The sequence below is a fragment of the Muntiacus reevesi genome, chromosome 19, assembly GCF_963930625.1.
Source record: "Muntiacus reevesi chromosome 19, mMunRee1.1, whole genome shotgun sequence".
Classification (NCBI taxonomy): Eukaryota; Metazoa; Chordata; class Mammalia; order Artiodactyla; family Cervidae; genus Muntiacus; species Muntiacus reevesi.
The window spans coordinates 26,313,085-26,331,900 of record NC_089267.1 but is presented as its reverse complement, the minus strand read 5'-3'; the positions used below and the strand labels follow the sequence as shown (position 1 = coordinate 26,331,900).

General features: G+C 36.4%; 1 protein-coding gene across 25 annotated transcripts in view; it reads right to left on the bottom strand.

The window, feature by feature from the left end:
- Window positions 1–18,816, bottom strand: part of TRDN (triadin) — a 392,562-nt gene that overhangs the window by 275,486 nt on the left and 98,260 nt on the right. For all 25 annotated transcript variants that reach the window (XR_010659958.1, XR_010659959.1, XR_010659960.1 and 22 more), the window contains exon 5: window positions 3,726–3,785. Coding sequence is in view for 19 of the 25 variants with exons in the window: in XM_065911840.1 (XP_065767912.1) it covers window positions 3,726–3,785 (60 nt within the window). In the remaining 6 variants the exon portion in view is untranslated. The remainder of the gene's footprint in view (window positions 1–3,725; window positions 3,786–18,816) is intronic.

Genomic DNA, 18,816 nt, shown 5'->3' with positions numbered 1-18,816 from the left:
AGTAACTAAATGCCCACAGAGTGAGCAACAGCAAAGGAAGCCTACTGAAGGATTTGACTTTCCATCTGAGAATCAAAGAAGTGATCAGAAGCCTGCCCTGTGACCGATGGTTAAGAGGACAGGCAAATAAAAGCACAGAGTTATGAGACAGCAGCAGGGCTTGCTTAGGGACTGCCCGACAGTTCAGTCTGTGGCATGGGGCTGGGGGTGTTGGTGGGGTCCGGATTGCGGTGCTGGTGCAGAGCAAGGAGAGAGGTGGGAATGGAAGGGATTGATGAGGAGGTTGCAGAGTAAGGAAGGTAACTGGTGAAGTGGACAAAGCTGGAAATGTGTAGGGCTATCTATTAGTAATCATAATGAGGGCCTTTTGTCTCATGACAGACAGTGTGGCTGTTAACTCTCTATATAGCATGGTGGTGACAACAGATGGCTCTAAGCCCCTGAGTATGGTTAGTATGGATTTGAGAGGTTAATGTGGGCTTCCACACATTCCACTGACTCAGACAGTAAAGAATCTGCCTGCAATGAGGGAGACCTGGGTTCGATCCCTGGGTCAGGAAGATCCCCTGGAGAAGGAAATAGCAACCCACTGCAGTATTCTTGCCTGGAGAATCCCATGAACAGAGAAGCCTAGTGGGCTAATGCAGGGGAGGCCTGAGAGGTTAATGCAGAAGTCACTTAAGAAGTGACTGTCACAACCTAATTGGTAGATGATTGTAGAAGGGATAGTAATGGGAGAGGAGACGTGAGAAGGGACTAAATTAGAGTGAAAAGGGAGTGACAAGGGGCCAAGCAGGACTGGGCTTCGGTGTTGAAAGACACCAACATGTCAGGGACTGCAACTCAAACGCCCTCAGAGATAAAGCAGATAAACGTCTACTCCAGTAGTATTGGGAGGATGGAGGAGACTGGTAAATAGTGGGTGCACATTCTACCTAATGATATTCAGGTGTAAGTGATGTTAACATACTAGCTGGTCAAAGAGAACTTCTGTGGGATATACTTGAACTCTAGGCCAGGAGTTTAACTGACTACATTCTAACCATGACTTGTCATCTGAAGTGGTTGACTTGAATTCCAGCCTTACCTCCCAAACCAAACATTAAAGGAACCAGGATGGAATCTGCATGGACATATATATATATATATACACACACACATATATACTTATTTATTTATTGGATTATTTATTTATTTATTGGATTTTTTTTTTAATGACAACCTCTTTTCTTTCTAATTTTATAGATTTTATTTTGGGCTGTGCTGGGTCTTCACTGATGAACAGAATTTTCTCTAGTTTCAGCGTGTGGGCTTTGCATTGTGGAGGTTTCTCTTCTTGCTGGGCATGAGCTCTAGGACACGTGGACTCCAGTAGCTGTGGCACATGGGCTCAGTAGTTCCCAGGCTCTAGAGCACAGGCTGAGTAGTTGTGGCGCACAGGCTTAGTTGCCCCACATCACGTAGGATCCTCCTGGAACAGGGATCATCCCATGTCCCCCACATTCCCAGGTGGGCTCTTTACCACTGAGCCACCAGGGAAGGCCTGGATATATATACTTTAGAACATATCCAGTGATTCTAAGGTTCAGTCAGGGGTGGGTACCACTTCAGGTCAAAATGACTCCTAACTTAGCTTGAATAAGATGGGTGAATGGTGATGTTAATTTGTAGGACAAAGAATACAGAGGAATGAAGACATATTGTGCAACAGAAGTTAATACACCAGCTTTTGCATAACATATCTCTTTAGATTCAGCTAGTTGCTGGCTTGTCTATAATCATTGCAGGTTACTATTACCTTGGATATACTCTACCTTTCCTTATAAGAATTCAAAGTGCTTTGATAACAAATTCCTAACTATCTATCATATATAACCATAACTTATATGGAATGTGGCATAGAGAAAATATTTATCTATACATATGAGCAGTTATAAAATCACATTTATTTTCACTAAATTACTTGGGAATAGAAAGCAGGTTTTATCCTATTCTACCTGGATGAGGAAACTAAGCAGTAAAATGAAATCTTTTGTTCATACTTGCACGAAAAAAAAAATTGTACAAAAAGTATCTCTGAAGCCTATTTCACTGTTGAACAACTGAAGCTCTATTTTCTCTTTCTTGAGAAATGTTCACTTTCCCAAAATATATTTCATCTATTCAGGAAATATATTCAGGTACTAATCTCTAGGCCAGCCTTTCAGAAATTTATTTTAAACTTCAGCCAGATTCACTGTTTTAATTATGCAAAACTCACTCGTTTAATAAACCCACTCTACAGCCCGCTGCTCAAAGTCTTTAACAGCAGGATTCTAATAGAGCCAGGTCCAAAATGCAAATGGTACCATCTGCATCACCACATCCATTCCAGCAGCATTGCTATTAGATTAGTAGTATAGTCTGCAAGATAAAACAGCAGACACCCCAATCATGTGGAACCAGTTGAGTTTCTGTTTAACCTCCAGCCGATAGAAACACATAACCAGTTCAGTAATGGCTAGCTTAGTCAATCCATAGCCAAGAGCTGTGTCCAATTTCCCTGACTGAAGGAATTAAGAACCAAAAAGGGAAAGGGAGCAGAAAGAAGACATTAGTTCCCTAAGTCCAAATATAAATAGGTTTCAATTGAGTAACAACCTTCATTGTCCCTGACTGTATAAAGATTAGCTGACCAATCTGGAACTAATTCAAACATTAGGATTAAAGACATAATATTTGCAGAATGACTTGAACTCTTCACAAAAAGGAAGTACATGAAGTATATTAAAAAAGAAAACATGGTATTTTAATGTAGAGTCACATACTGGTATAATTTCAGCTTAATTAGAGCTTATATGAAATACTACTTGCAACTTTGATATTTGTGCAGATCATTTTGTACTAGTCAGTTTTTGACATAATAAATATTAGACAACATTCAATTTTTATCCAGGAAAATTCTTTCATTTTCAGTCTGTATCACACAAATTCAGTAACAATGAGGTTTTTATTTTTGCTCTGGCTCACCCAGTATCACATGAGATTGACCATTGGGGAAACTTGGGCATATTAATAAACATGTCCTTTTGAATGTTTTTGCTTCCTATAAGTGTTTTTTTTTTTTTTTTTTTAAGCAGTTGGACTACATAGGTCACTGCTAGAAAAGTGATTCTTGTAAGATGAGCAAGACAATGCTGGCCACTATTAATATGCCTCAAACGCAAGATTTCAGTCACTAGATTCAGTTGAGTTGAAAAGGATATTAATTATCACGCTGTTATTGTCCATCTACCCCTTAAGACTGTATAAGCAAGCTCTGAGACCACAGCAGTCATCAGTGAGATAGGATAAAACTTGTATTTCTATGCTGACGATTTCAAAGGTATTGCATGGCATAAAAACATTGAAGTTAAAAAGAACCGAACTCTGATTTATTATATTAACTGATTAAAGATGGAAAATTGCTTGCTAATAGGTCAAAATATATGCTTGTGGTCCTAGCTTAATAAACAAAAGCTGACTACAAATAACTGAAAGACTGTTACCCATTTTGAAGTTATTTTGAGCCAATAATTAACCATTATATATTTCTAGAGAGTTTCCCTAGAAGCAAATTTACTTAAACACTATGAAAAATTAAGACAAAAGGGCACTAAATATAAAAATTTTCCATTCCCTCATGTAAATGTACAAAATATATACCCTGAATAAAAACAAGATTAAACACAAAATTCAACTCTTACCTTTAGTTTGTATTTTCCTTTCAGGTTTCTCCAGTTTTTCAGTCTTTTCTTTGTGTATTTCTAGGAAATATTATGATTTGCTTTTAAAAACTCTTTTTGAGAACATACAAAATATAAATCACAACTATGACTAAATGTCATAATATTACCATGAATAATAAATTATTTTATTCAACAAATTTATAGGTATCTAAAAGGAAAGAATCATTGAAACATATTGCCACATAAATCCCTCATTTATTGATATAAGTTTTAGGACTTACAAGGAAAAACTTGAAGCTACCTAAAAATTAGAGTTATTGAAAAAGCTTAAAACTTACATCAATAAGTGTTGCCACTGTTTTCAGTGCTAAATCTGATCACAAATTATAATTACATTTTATTTCAATTACTCTCAATACAAATTAAGACTCCTTAGTAAAAATGTCATTTAGATTTAGAAAGATTTAGTTTTTACATATTGAATTAAGAATTTGTTAAATGAACTGTAACTATCTAATAAGAAATATATATCAGAAGTATTGACTGTAAGCCATGTTTAGAATCAAAATTTGGCATTGCATTTAACCAATAATTACTGCCTGCAGATAGACACATTTCATAGAATTAGTTAGCTGTTACATTTTTTCTAAATATCAGGTTTTAAGAAATATATTCAATTTGCTGCTAGTTCAGTATATATACATTGCCAAGGCTCAGAAAATATAGTTAATTCTGAATTTGTAGTTAACTTAGACAGAAGCAAATTTGAGATTAGAGTTTGCAAATATGATTGCTACCTCTGAAAAGAGACATGGTCTTAAATACCATGGTGTTTCTTAGAAAAATGCTAATGAGTTTTACTTATTTATCACAACTTTATTCCACAGACGGTCTGAAATGTGCTAATTATTGTACATATTCTAAATTCTCCATTTGTAGGTTTGAATTTGCATTTTTATAAATTTTATGGATGTCTAAAATCAAGATCAACTAGAGGAAAATCCTAAAATCTTCAGAGAAGACAGCTTCTTTCATTCACCAGTTAAAGAAATCATCACATTGTGAAGATCTCCTCCCCTCATTTTCCTCATTAATCAGTTATACGATCTATAAAGCCACTCTTCTACTCTTATCCCCTTCATGACTTTGAAAATGGCAATGGAGATACAGAGAAGTTAAGATTTCCAGCTATATTTCTGGAAAAAAAAACAAAAAGTCTTCAAGGTGCGTGGAATGATTTCCAAAGAGCATAGGAAACATTTACCTTCTAGCATCTCTCATTATTATTATTTTTAATCTCTACCTTATGTCCCCAGATCTTACTCCAAAGCATGGTTTCTCATCCTAGCATTACTGATTTTTGGATTGGGAAAAGTCATTATTTGGAGGTGGGCAGGGCTATTGTGAGCACTGTGGAGTGCTGAGCAGCACAGCACCTATTAAATGATTCTAGATGCTACACCACCCCTAGTCACGACCACAAAGAATGTCATTATAGATACTGTCAAATGACCTTTATTGACAAGTTATATCTTTAGAGCAATAGCCTAATCACTCTTTGTCACTGTCTAGACCCGTATTGCCCAATACAGTGGCCACTAGACATGTGTACATGTTAAGGATATGACATGTGATTAATCTGAATTGGTGTGCACTATAAATCTAAGTACATAATGGTTTATGAAGACTTAATACTAAAAAGAATAAAATATATCATAATTTTTGTATTAATTACATATTGGAATGATATTATTTTGGACATATTGTGGTGGTTTTATTTCTGTGTCAACTTGGCTAGGCTATGATCCCAAATCATTCAAATGGACACTCATCTAGAAGTTGAAAGTGAAAGTCGCTCAGTTGTATCCACCTCTTTGTGACCCCATGGACTTTGTAGTCCATGGAATTCTCCAGGAAAGAATACTGGAGTGAGTAAGCCTTTCCCTTCTCCAGGAGTTTTTCCTAACCCAGGTCTCCTGCATTGCAGGCAGATTCTTTACCAGCTGAGCCACAAGGGAAGCCCAAGAATACTGGAGTGGGTAGCCTATTCCTTCTCCAGCAGATCTTCCTGACCCAGGAATGGAACCAGGGTCTCCTACATTAGAGGTAGATTCTTTACCAACTGAGCTACCAGGGAAGTTCTTTTTTTTTTTTTTTTCTTTTTACAATTTTATAATGTGGCTACTCAAAAAAATTTAAATATACGTGTGGCTCACACTATATTAGTTTTGGACAGTACTGGTCTGGTACTGAGGAGGGCAAATTACCTTTTCAGGTCATCTACAGGGTTAAATCTTCTATAAATGAATTATAAAACCAAACTGAAAATGCTCCCTTGCCCATACCATTCTCCTTCCTCCCTCCTATTTAAACCATCAGAAGCAATGAAGAAGACTGGTGCCTTGTATAGCTCAGTCCGATTAAGTAAAATGACTCAGAGTGGTCAAAGATTTAGAGTGGTCTTTGCAAGCACCAAGGGAATCATCCTTAAGAAATAATTTCTTATTCTCAAAGGGGATTAATTTGAATACAGAAATGGGATGAAACATTCTAAATTAAAAATTTATATGAAATGTTGCATCTTCTGTGACTGAACTATTGTTGAAGCTATCATTACTTTTCTAGATTGACTACTTTTCTGCGTCTCCTCACTTCCTTAATTAGTAATTGCTTGAGTCTGCAATTTGGAACTCAGAGAAGGCCTCAGAGACTAAAGCTTCTTTTTTCCCCTACAAACAAGAAATGGGTGATACAGAGAGGCTTTCAGTCCAGGGAGCCTCTGAGGGTCCTGCTCATTACAGTCTCAAGGACAAAGTCCTAACATTTTCTATTTCTGATTCTGAACTTCAGCTTTCAATAAACTACGACAGCTCCACTGATCTGGAAAGATACATTCAGATTTTTTGAAAGTGGGACTCCCAGATTAAAACTCTCACACACACACACATACAGTGTGTGAACATACAAATCTCTACAGCTAACAGTGAAATATAATGACTTACATAGACAATGTTCTGCAAAAACATTATCAACAATTTCTTTGATGATCTCTTGAAGACTTAGTATTTCTGTACATGCAAGTGCAGACAGGTACAACCAACTTTGTAAAGGCATACATACATACATTTCTTTGCTTATAGATGACAAAAGAAATTTATTTCTGATGATTATGAATTGGAACTGATTTTGCTACTGTGAAACACATCTCTTTTGGCATAAGGCAATCAAAGCCCAGTAGATTCAGAAAAAGCTCTTTACCTTCCCCTCAACTGCCTAAATATACATGGAAAGATGGCCTGTACCAAAGAGACAGCTATAACCAGAGATACAAGAAAATTAGCTGTATAACAGAACAATCTTTGTTTTCCAAACATCTATTGTCCCTTCTTCTGAAAGACCTTCCTTCTCTTTGTATTCTCAGACCACTCTCCCTTTCCTGAGCTCAGGATGCTAATTATGTAAGTCTTAAATACTTGGCTGCCCTTCGGGTTTCATATTTTTAATGGGGCTCCCATATGTATGAACTTTACTTTTCTCCTTTTAGTCTGTCTTACATCTATTTAATTACTAGACCAGCAAAAAACCTAGAAGAGAAAAAGGAAAATTTTTCTGCCCCTACTTTTCAAACTTAAGGATAAGTTAAATGTCTCTGCATGTTTTATTGCAACATTACATTTTCTTTGGGGATTGTATTACATCACTATTGTCACTATCCATGGCTATCAAATGTCCAAAGAAGCCAATGTAGCCTGCCAGTTCTATCTCCTTATAATTCAGCCAGGAAATGATGACCATTCAGGCTCCTGCCCAACTGAGTAACAGCATGCTACCAATTTAGACTTCAGAAAGATCTTTTTTCTCATAAACAGATAATGCCTAATTTCTTACTCCCAACTGCTCTTGCCAGCTAAGGGCCATTCGTGTGAGAACAGAAAATTAAATTTAAAGATTCAAGTCAGTAAAGTAGAAATTTATTACCCTATGTCTTCCAGCAAACCTCAAAGAAAAATAAAATTTCATATATTAATACTAGCTTCTAGTTATTCTATAATGTCTATAGACAGGGGAATGCCTCTACTTACGCGACACAGCAGTAATGCATAGTAGCATAAAGTTTCATTTAACTTTGACACTCCCTAAAAATAGTTCACTAAACTTGAGCCAATTCTGGATACAAGGGACAAAGAAAAAGGTCAAAGCAGTCATTATTTTTTTTTTCATTTATTTTTATTAAAGCAGTCATTATTTACCTCCAAATGTATGTGCTTTACTTTAGGTTACAGTCCAGTGTCTCTGAGAACGTGGTAAGTCTCAGGATCAGATTCTAGTTGGAAAGATAAACCATTTTGGTAACAGTAAACCTGAGAAATTGCTTTGTGTCTTAAAAAGCAGGAAGTCAAAGTATTTCAGTCCCAGGTGTCAGACTATCCATAGGTCCTTAAAGGTACAGAGGTCAATTTAAAATTTTGATAATTGGAGAAGGGAAAAACAAATGGGAAAGAGTGACAGTTATCTCAGTGCGTCAGAAAGCAATGTAAGGAAACCCTTGGCTTTACTGAATTATTGGTAACCTTAACTGATATGAATCAGTTCTCCACTAGTGTTTACTGTGTTTGTAATGATACAAGGGGTACTTAAGAGAAGGGCAGGTTACTTCCACAGAAATGGGAAGTGTATTCCAACTACTTTCGTTAGTCCTGACTTTCTCAATCACATTTCTCATTATCTGTAGGGAAGTATGTGTAAATATGAGAAGTGGAGAAAAAAGTATAAGTCTTCTTTCAGATTCTTATTGTTATTCATCTCACTTTGTTAGGCTTTAAAGGCATTTAGACATTTTTCTTATTAAACGAATCCAGAAAATTTAAACTCTGGCTTTCATGTGTTATAACTCAATGGAGATAATAAAAAATATACCCTCCTAGGTCAGGCTGTTTTTCTGAAGTCCAATGCCAAATAAGTAATTGGATTACAGTTCAACGTCTCTGAAGAAGTATTAGTCTCAGCATCAGACTTGTGAAGTGCTCAGAAACAAGAGAAGGTAGATGTAATAACTTATTATGTTGCTGAGAAAAAAATAAACATTAATATTATTTAGAGTATTCATTATTTCTGGATTGCAGTAGTCATTAAACAATTATTTGAATAACTGTCATACTAAATAACTGTCATACTAAAATGACATAAATTAATAAAATTCTGGCATAATTAAAATGCATTTTGTTAGAAAACACTGGACACATAAACTATTAAAAGATCTACACAAAAATAGTATCATTGCTGGCATGTATTAAAATGCAGTTTAGTGTTGAAGATAATTAATGCTTGAGTCAATCTGCTCCCTTCAAATATAATTCTCATACCTACTAGCTGTGAAAACTTCATTTCCTCATCTGGAAAATGAGGTTTATAATAGTACCTACTACATAAATTTAGGCTTCTCTGATGGCTCAGCAAAGAATCTGCCTGCAATGCAGGGGACCACCTGCAATGCATGAGTCCTGGATTCAGTTCCCAGATAGGGAAAACCCCTTGGAGAGGAAATGGCAACCCATTCCAGTACTGTTGTTTGGGAAATTCCAATGACAGAGAAGCCTGGCAGACTATATAGTCCATGGGGTCACAAAAGAGTTGGACATGACTTAGTGACTAAACCATCACAACACATAGACTTACATGAGGAATAAAATAAGTTAAAATGTAAAGGATTTAGAGCAGCAACTGACATCTGACAAACATTATGTAAATATTGGCTAGTATTATTATTATTGTCTCCCTTACTAAATTCTAAATTTTCTGAGGGCAAAAATTATGTCTATTTTGTTTCACAGTAAATTTTCAGTAATAATTGGCACATACTACTTGATAAATATATACTAAGTTAAAAAATAAATATTTGAGTAAAATTATAAACTATTAACTCCTACACAACAAAGAAAGTTGTGGTGGATAGTATTTCACCTGTTCTTTATGACACAATGCTCAAACGACTTAAATACTAAAACACGTGTGGTTGAAAATTTTGAGACAGTAAAATGTTGCATTTTTCAACCTTTTTACTTTCTATTAGAAATGCTGGAGAAAGTTGCAGAATTTTACTACTGGTGAAAATTTTTAAATGTATATGAAAGATATTGTAAATTGCAACACTTGCACAAAAGGTAGGGTTTATTCTTATTTGTTTACAGGAGCTTTATTTATAATTGTCAAAACTTGGAAGCAACTGAGGTATATTTCAGCAGGTAAGTGAAAAAATACACTCTTGTACCTCCAGACATGGAATATCATTCAAGACTAATATGAAATAAAAATACATCATCAAGCCATAAAAAGATATGGAAGAAAATTAAAAGCATATTACCAATATATTTTTAAAGCATTTTTTCCCACAGTCATCAACATGGGTGTCAAAAAGTCAGGGTTTTTAATATTGTTTTCCTGGAACACTGAAAAGCTAAATAATAATCAAATTAAAGGCACTGAGCGTTTTTAATACTTTGCCTTACGTATAGATGTTCATACACAGGATATCAACTATGAACTGACATATATAATTGACAATTATACCTATAATAAAATATTGACAATTAAAACCATGTTCATTTTAACAGAAAAAAGAAGTTGAAACAGGTTTTAAAGTGGGATATGCTATCCCAAAGGGGGTAGAAATTTCTATCTCTTTTGGTCTACATATTAAGGAATATTTCATTTCAGTTTTTCCTATTTCTGATTATGGCATTTAAGTGATAACCTGCATTATTTTGTGTAATAACACTGCTTATATATTTATGATATTGTATATGTAGAATAGTGACATGTTGGCATTTGTTGTATATATTTCTGTTGGATACCTGAGAGGACAGATATAAATTTTAGTCATCTTCCTGGTGGCCCAAAGTGGAACTTCTATGTATAATGGTGAATGTTCTGGTTCTCCTCAGGAACATGCAGTGCATAATAGCCAAAATCTTTAAAACTCCCAATGGGAAATGAAACTTTGTTTCATTGGTTTGGTTATCCTCTTTCATCTTCAGACTGTTTAATTCTATCAAAATGTATTTATCTAAGCTCTACATCTCCCAGGGTGCAGTGTTAATCATAGACTAACCAATTTTCCCAAGACTCTCTGAGCTTGACGCTCACATTTAACTTAGGAAGAGAGGCCATATGTACAAAAAACAAATAGGAAGGTTGACAGCAGCAGCAACCAATGGGACCAGAATTAGTAAAATAGATTGTCCTAAATAAGTCCAAAGAATGAGTTTACTCCAGTAAAGACTTTCTGAATTATTTTGTTATATTACATGTATTTTACTTATTATAAATTGTTATTCTACTTAAAATCATAACACAGTTTATTGTTGAGCAGTTTATAAATTTGTTTAAGTCTTACATGGATAGTTTAAAGCTCACAATTTTTTTCTCTATATGACACACTGCTAATAAATTAAAAATATTATCTATTCAAGATTTTAAAATGACAGACTCAAGAAACTGAAAGGACAATCTCTGTCACCAAGGCAACCATCCTAATTCTTTAAGATGACAACCCAGTTTATTAAATTGTTCTGAGGGTTGTGGATTTTAAATAATGCCTTTTGTCAAGATGTTTTCTCAATATATCTCACAAATGCTAGACAATATAAAATATCTTTTTATAATTTTTATTCTAATATTAAAAATTCAAATTATTTATTCACTTGAACATGGAATCTACACTTGTAAGATTTTGCCAATTGTTATTAGGACACAAAAGTTCAGATAAATAACTGAACAAATTTAGTTATCTCTTTAGTGGCTAGTTAAGAAATGCTGAAGGAGAATATTTTGCTGAATTCTCAGCATTTTATATAAATATACCAAATGATGTGTAGCTGTTTGTATTTTAATGATTCTTATAATTTTCCAGTGCACTGATAAACAAAAATTTTGAGGAAAGTGCACTACTAACCATTAATTAAGGGTGAAAAAGAATACTTTCTCCTACTTAATGCATCTAGTGTTTTTGAATAAGTGAGGAAACATTCCAGGTATAGTGATAGGCAAATATTGAGGACAGTTTCCTTCAGGGTTATACATATGTATAAGCATATATATCCCTATTTTAATATGTTTGAATGTTTGATTACTTGGCAAAATTTTCTAAAATAAGCAAAACTTTTTCAAGAAAACGAATAATCTCAGCACTGCATAGTATTGGCCCCTATAAAAATTGCAAAACATATATATATGTGTGTGCAATCTCATTTTTTCCATAAACCCATTGTGTGTGTGTGTGTGTGTGTGTGTGTGTGTGTTAGTCGCTCAGTCATGTCTGACTCTTCCCGACCCCATGGACTGTAGCTTGCCAGGCTTCTCTGTCCATGGAATTCTCCAGGCAAGAACACTGGAGTGGGTTGCCATTTCCTTTTCCACAAAAACCCAGTAATTTCTGGTTAATTCATTTTTCCTCTCTGATTTGTATTTTCCCTATTTTTCTCTGCAAATTTTATTTTCCCCATTTATAAAATGAGAACACCTTCATGGATCACAGCCTTGTCATGATGAAAGAGCTTATACAACTCAATGAAGCTATGAGCCATGCCATACAGGACCAGCCAAGATGGATGGATCGTAGTGACGGATTCTGACAAAACATGGTCGACTCGAGCAGGAAATGGCAACCCACTCTAGTATTCTTGCCTGGAGAACCCCATGAACAATATAAAAAGACAAAAAGACAGGACATCAGAAGATGAGCACTCCTAAGTAAGAACGTGTCCAAAATGCTCCTGGGGAAGAGTGAAGAGCAATTACTAATAGCTCCAGAAAGGATGAAGCAGTTGGGCCAAAGCAGAAATGATGCTCAGCTGTGCATGTGTCTGGTGGTGAAAGTAGTCTGATGCTGTAAAGAACAATACTGCATAGGAACCTGGAATGTTAGGTCCATGAATTAAGGTAAATTAGATGTGGTCAAGGAGGAGATGGAAAGATTGAACATCTTAAGAATCAGTGAATGAAAATGGACAGGAATGGGTGAATTTAATTCAGCTGATCATTATATACACTATTGTGGATGAGAATCCCTTAGAAGAAATGGAGCAGCCCTCATAGTCCAAAACGCAGTACTTGGGTGCAATCTGAAAAGAAACAGAATGACCTCACTTCGTTTCCAAGGCAAACCATTCAACATTACAGTAATCCAAGTCTATGCTGCAACCACTGATGCCGAAGAACCTGAAAGTTTATGAAGACCTATGAGGCTTCCCCAGTGGCACAGTGGTAAAGAATCTGCCTGCAATGCAGGAGCTGCAGGAGACTCAGGTTCAATCCCTGGGTTAGGAAGATCCCCTGGAGAAGGGAATGGTAACCCACTCCAGCATTCTTGCCTGGAGAATCCCATGGACAGAGGAGCCTGGTGACTACAGTCCATCGGGTTGCAGAGTTGGACATGACAGAAATGACTTAGCACACAGGCACACATGCAGACCTACAAGACCTTCTAGAAGTAACACCAAAAAAAGATGTCTTTTTCATCTCAGGAGATTGGAATGCAAAACTAGGAAGTCAAGAGATACCTGGAGTAACAGGCAAGTTTGCCTTGGAATACAAAATGAAGCAGGGCAAAGGCTCACAGTTTTGTCAAGAGAACACGCTGGTCGTAGCAAACACCCTTCTCCAACAACACAAGAGATGACTCTACACATGGACATCACCAAATGGTCAATACTTAAATCAGATTGATTATATTCTTCACAGCCGAAGACAGAGAAGCTGTATATAGTCAGCAAAAACAAAACCTGTAGCTGACTGTGGCTCAGATCATGAGGTTCTCATTGCAAAATTCAGGATTAAATTGAAAAAAAGTAGGGAAAATCCCTAGGCCATTCAGGTATGACCTAAATCAAACCCCTTATGATTATGCAGTGAAAGTGATTAATGGATTTAGGAGATTAGATCTGCTAGACAGAGTACCTAAAGAACTAAGAACAAGGTCGGTAACACTGTACAGGAGGCAGTGACCAAAGCCATCTCCAAGAAAAAGAAATTCAACCAAACAAAATTCAACCAAGCAAAGTTATTTGAAGAGGCTTTACAAATAGGAAAGAAAGAGAAGAGAAGCAGAAGGTAAGAGAAAGATATCCTCAACTGAATTCAGAGTTCCAGAGAATAGCAAGGAGACATAAGAAGCCCTTCTTAAATGAAAAAATGCAAAGAAATTGAGCAAAACAATAGAATGGGAAAGAATAGAGATCTCTTCATGAAAACTGGAGATATCAAGGGAATATTTCATGTAAGGATGGGCACAATAAAGAACAGAATTGGTAAGGGCTTAACAGAAGCAGAAGATATTAAGAAGAAGTGGCAAGAATACACAGCTATACAAAAAAGGTCTTAATGACCTGGGTAACCACGATGGTGTGTTCATTCACCTAGAGCCAGACATCCTGGAATGTGAAATCAAGTGGGCCTTAGGAAGCATTACTATGAGCAAAATTAGTGGAGCTGATGGAATTTCAGTTGAGCTATTTAAAATCCTAAAAGACAATGCTATTAAAGTACTGGACTCAAAAAGTCAGCAAATTTGGAAAATTCAGCAGTGCTCACAGGGCTGGAAAAGGTCAGTTTTCATTTCAATCCCAAAGAAAGGCAATGCCAAAGAATGTTCAAACTAGCAAACCATTGTGCTCTTTTACATGCTAGCAAGGTAATACTCAAAATCCTTCAAGCAAGGCTTTAGCAGTATGTCAACTGAGAACATCCGGATGTATAAGCTGGGTTTAGAAAAGGCAGAGGAACCAAAGATGAAGTTGCCAACGTTTGTTGGATCATAGAGAAAGAAAGGGAATTAAAAAAAAAATTTTGTTTCATTAACAATGCAAAAGCCTTTGACTTTGTGGATCAGTCAAAGGGAAACTGAGGAAAATTCTTAAAGAGACAGGAGTACCAGACCACATCACCTGTCTCTTGAAAACCCTGTATGCGGGTGAAGAAGCAACAGCTAGACCTGGACATGGGAAAACTGACTGGTTCCAAATTGGGAAAGGAGTATGACAAGGCTATCTATTGTTAATTTGCTTATTTAACTCATATGCAGAGTACATCATGTGAAATAAAGGGCTAGATGAATCACAAACTGGAATCAAGATTGCTGAGAGAAATAACAACCTTAGATATGCAGCTGATACCACTCTTATGGCAAAAAGTGAAGAGGAACTAAAGAGCCTGCTGATGAGCGTGAAAGAAGAGAGTGAAAAAGCTGGCTTAAAACTCAACATTCAAAAAGTTAAGATCATGCATCCAATACCATCACTTCATGGAAAATAGAAGGGGAATAAGTGGAATCAATGACAAATTTTATTTTCTTGGGCTCCAAGATCACTCTGGACAGTGACTGTGACTATGAATTTAAAAGATGCTTGCTCCTTGGAAGGAAAGCTGTGACAATCCTAGACAGTGTATTGAAAAGCAGAGACATCACTTTGCTGACACATGTCCTTATAGTCAGAACTATGGTTTTTCCAGTAGTCAGGTATGATTGTGAAAATTGGATCATTAAGAAGACTGAGCATCAGAAAATGGATGTTTCTGAATTGTGGTGCTGGAGAAGACTCTCTAGAGTCTCTTGTACTGCAAGGAGATCAAACCAGTCAATTCTAAAGGAAATCAACTCTGAATATTCACTGGAAGGACTGTTGCTCCAATGCTGAAGCTCTAATACTTTGGCCACCTGATGTGAAGTACCTACTCATTGGAAAAGACCTTGATGCTGGGTAGACTAGAGGCAAAAGCAGAAGGGATGGCAGAAGATGAGATAGTTAGATATTATCACCAACTCAATAGACATGAATTTGAGCAAACTCTAAGACAGAGTGGAGGACAGAAAAGCCTGGTGTGCTGCAGGCAATGGGGTCACAGAGTTAGATAGGACTTTACGACTGAACACAAAATAAAATGAGAAACTGTTTCCCATGTGTTCATAAACCAGACAGAGGTGGAAATGATTAAATAATACCTTTCTTAAGATAATTACTGGTGGAGTTTACAGATTCGGATAAGTTTTGGCTTGGTTCATATGTGTGTTTCATATTTGATGATATACTAGACAAGGTCAATGTGGCTATACGTCAAAATCATCTGGAGAAATTTTAAAACATATTCCTAGCTGTAGCACAAATGTAATGTGTTTTTCATGGTGAGAAACCTTTTAGGAACCTCCAATTTAAATTAACTCTGAAGTAGTTTCAGAACCACAGTCAGAAGTAGAACCTACTGTCTAAACCAATATTCCTTAAATTTTAATGGTAATATGACTTGCCTGGGGAATTTTCCTAAAATATAGATTCTGAATCATTTGGTCTAGATGGAGCCTGGTTCTGTGTTCCTAAATCCCAGGTGATGCTAAAACTACTGTCCCATTAAGCACATTTTGGGTCACAAGGTCCTAGTCCAGTTGAAATCCTTAGAAAAATTATTAACATATGGCTGCACAATTCAACTATAGAATAAAAAAAATCATAAGTGGAAAGGACCTGGGCATCTGTAAATCTAGCATCTTTGTTTTACAGATGTGAGAACCACTGAGGTTAAGTAATTTAACCATAGTAGGTTAATAGCAGAAAGGGAACTAACACAAACATCTCTTTGTTGTGTTTATTTGAGGCTATCTCAGTCATGTTAAAAATGTTGATGTGTTCAGCTGATGGGCATCAATTATCAACAGTTATTTCAATGATCTAGGTCAATGCAACAATGATATAGAATTAGTTTTTATTTTATCCTTCACAATTTAGTATTTTCTTAACAGCAAATTCATATACAAAAACAGTCACTATGTGTAAACAAAATATGCAGTTATGCACTTAACCCTCAACTGTTTCCCTTACTGGTATCACAACGCATGTTAGTCGCTCATTCATGTCCAAATCTTTGCAACTCCATAGACTGTAGCCCGCCAGACCCCTCTGTCCATGGAATTTTCTAGGCAAGAATATTGGAGTGGATAGCCATTCGCTTCTCCAGGGGATCTTCCAGACCCAAGGATCAAACCTGGGTCTCCTGCATTGCATGCAAATTCTTCACCATCTAAGCCACCAAAACCTCTTAATTTTTAGTTGTTTTTTTTTTTTGGCTTTGCCTCAGGGCTTGAAGGATCTTAGTTCTCCAAGCAGGGATCGAACCCAGGCCCTGACAGTGAAAGCAGCAAGCTCTAACCACTCAATCACCAGGGAATCCCCCAAAACTCTTATTTTTAGAATTAATCATTGGGTTGCAATGGTTCTCACCCTAAGTGTGCATTAGAAGTACACTGTGGAGATTTAAAAAATACAACTCAAACTCTGGAAATTCTGAGGTGGGAAGTGATCTGGGATTTCAAATTAAAAATAAAAATAAAAGTAAAAATTAGGTATTTTGGATATTTGTAACTTTCCTAATGGAATCAATTTTTATAACAGTGACCCTCTTTTAGTCTTAGGAACTAATCCTTTTCCAATATCAATACAAGTATTTGGGTGATACTAAACCTAATTTTCACAGAGTCGAACACAACTGGGTAACTAAACACACAAACCTAATTTTTAGTTTTAAGAGTGGGTCTATTCCCTAGGTCTTGACAAAGTGCTTGTTGCACATCCCTGACCCCCTGATTGTTTGTAATAAGAGTATGTTACTCAATATGGATCAATGAGTCAACTACATTGCTTTGGCTGAAACAGATGGGAAATAGCACAAGCTCCTCTCCAGAGTTGTTAAAGTAAGTAATTTTCGCCTCAAGTTTCTGGTAACCATAATTGCAACCAGGACAGGAAAGGTTGCCAGAGAATCAAGCAAACAAAGCAGACAAGGGAAAGCAGAATCAGTAAATGAGAAGAAAAGAGTTACTAATAACACCATAGAAAAAGCCGTATCTAGACATCCCTAAAGCCAGTTCTACTTTTGTAAATTTTAGTCACTTGAACCAATAACCTTTTCCAGTAAGCCAGTCTGAAATGGGCTTTAGTCTTTTGTGGAAAAAATAAGTTTAATTAGGACAACATTTGAATCTGATGCAGAGTTCAGAATCCCTGATGGTTTTTCTGCTTTGCTTTTCTTAAATCATTTGCTGCATTTTTCTACAAACCTTTCTAAAAGGAAAAACATAACCTGGAATAGGTAAAACTTTTAGCAAACTGCTGGCAATTCAGTGCAGCACCTTAGTGTCTCATGATGTTGAAAGAGGGAACATGCAGAATCGAAGAGAGAAGACTCTAGAAAACGTATAAACCTAAGACGCTCTCACTCAGTTAAGTTGCTCAGCTGTGTCTGACTCTTTGCAACCTCACGGGCTGCAGCATGACAGGCTTCCCTGTCTTTCACAAACTCCGGGAGCTTGCTCAAACTCATGTCCATGAAGTCAGTAATGCCATCCAACCATCTCATCCTCTGTCATCCCCTTCAATCTTTCTGAACAACAGAGTCTTTTCCAATGAGTCTGTTCTTTACAACACATGGCCAAAGTATTGGGGTTTCAAGCTCAGCATCTGTCCTTCCAATGAATATTCAGGACTGATTTCCTTTAGGATCCACTGGTTTGATCTCCTTGCAGTCCAAGGGACTCCAAAACCACACTTCAAAAGCATCAATTCTTCAGGGCTCAGCTTTCTTTGTATTCCAACTCTCATATCCATACATGACTACTGGAAAAACCATAGCTTTGACTACATGAACCTTTTTCGGCAAAGTATATCTCTGCTTTCTAATACGTTGTCTAGGTTGGTCACAGCTTTTCTTCCAAGGAGTAAGCATATTTTAAATTCATGGCTGCAGTCACCATCTGCAGAGATTTTAGAACCCAAAAAAACAAAGTCTCTCACTGTTTCCATTATTTCCCCATTTATTTGCCACGAAGTGATGGGACCAAATGCCATGATCTTAGTTTTCTGAATGTTGAGTTTTAAACCAACTTTTTCACTCTTACTCTTTCACTTTCATAAAGAGGCTCTTTAATTCTTCTCCACTTTTTGCCATAAGGGTAGTGTCATCTGCATATCTGAGGTTATTGATATTTCTCCTGGCAATCTTGATTCCAGCTTGTGTTTCATCCAGCCCGGCATTTCGCATGATGTACTCTGCATATAAGTTAAATAAG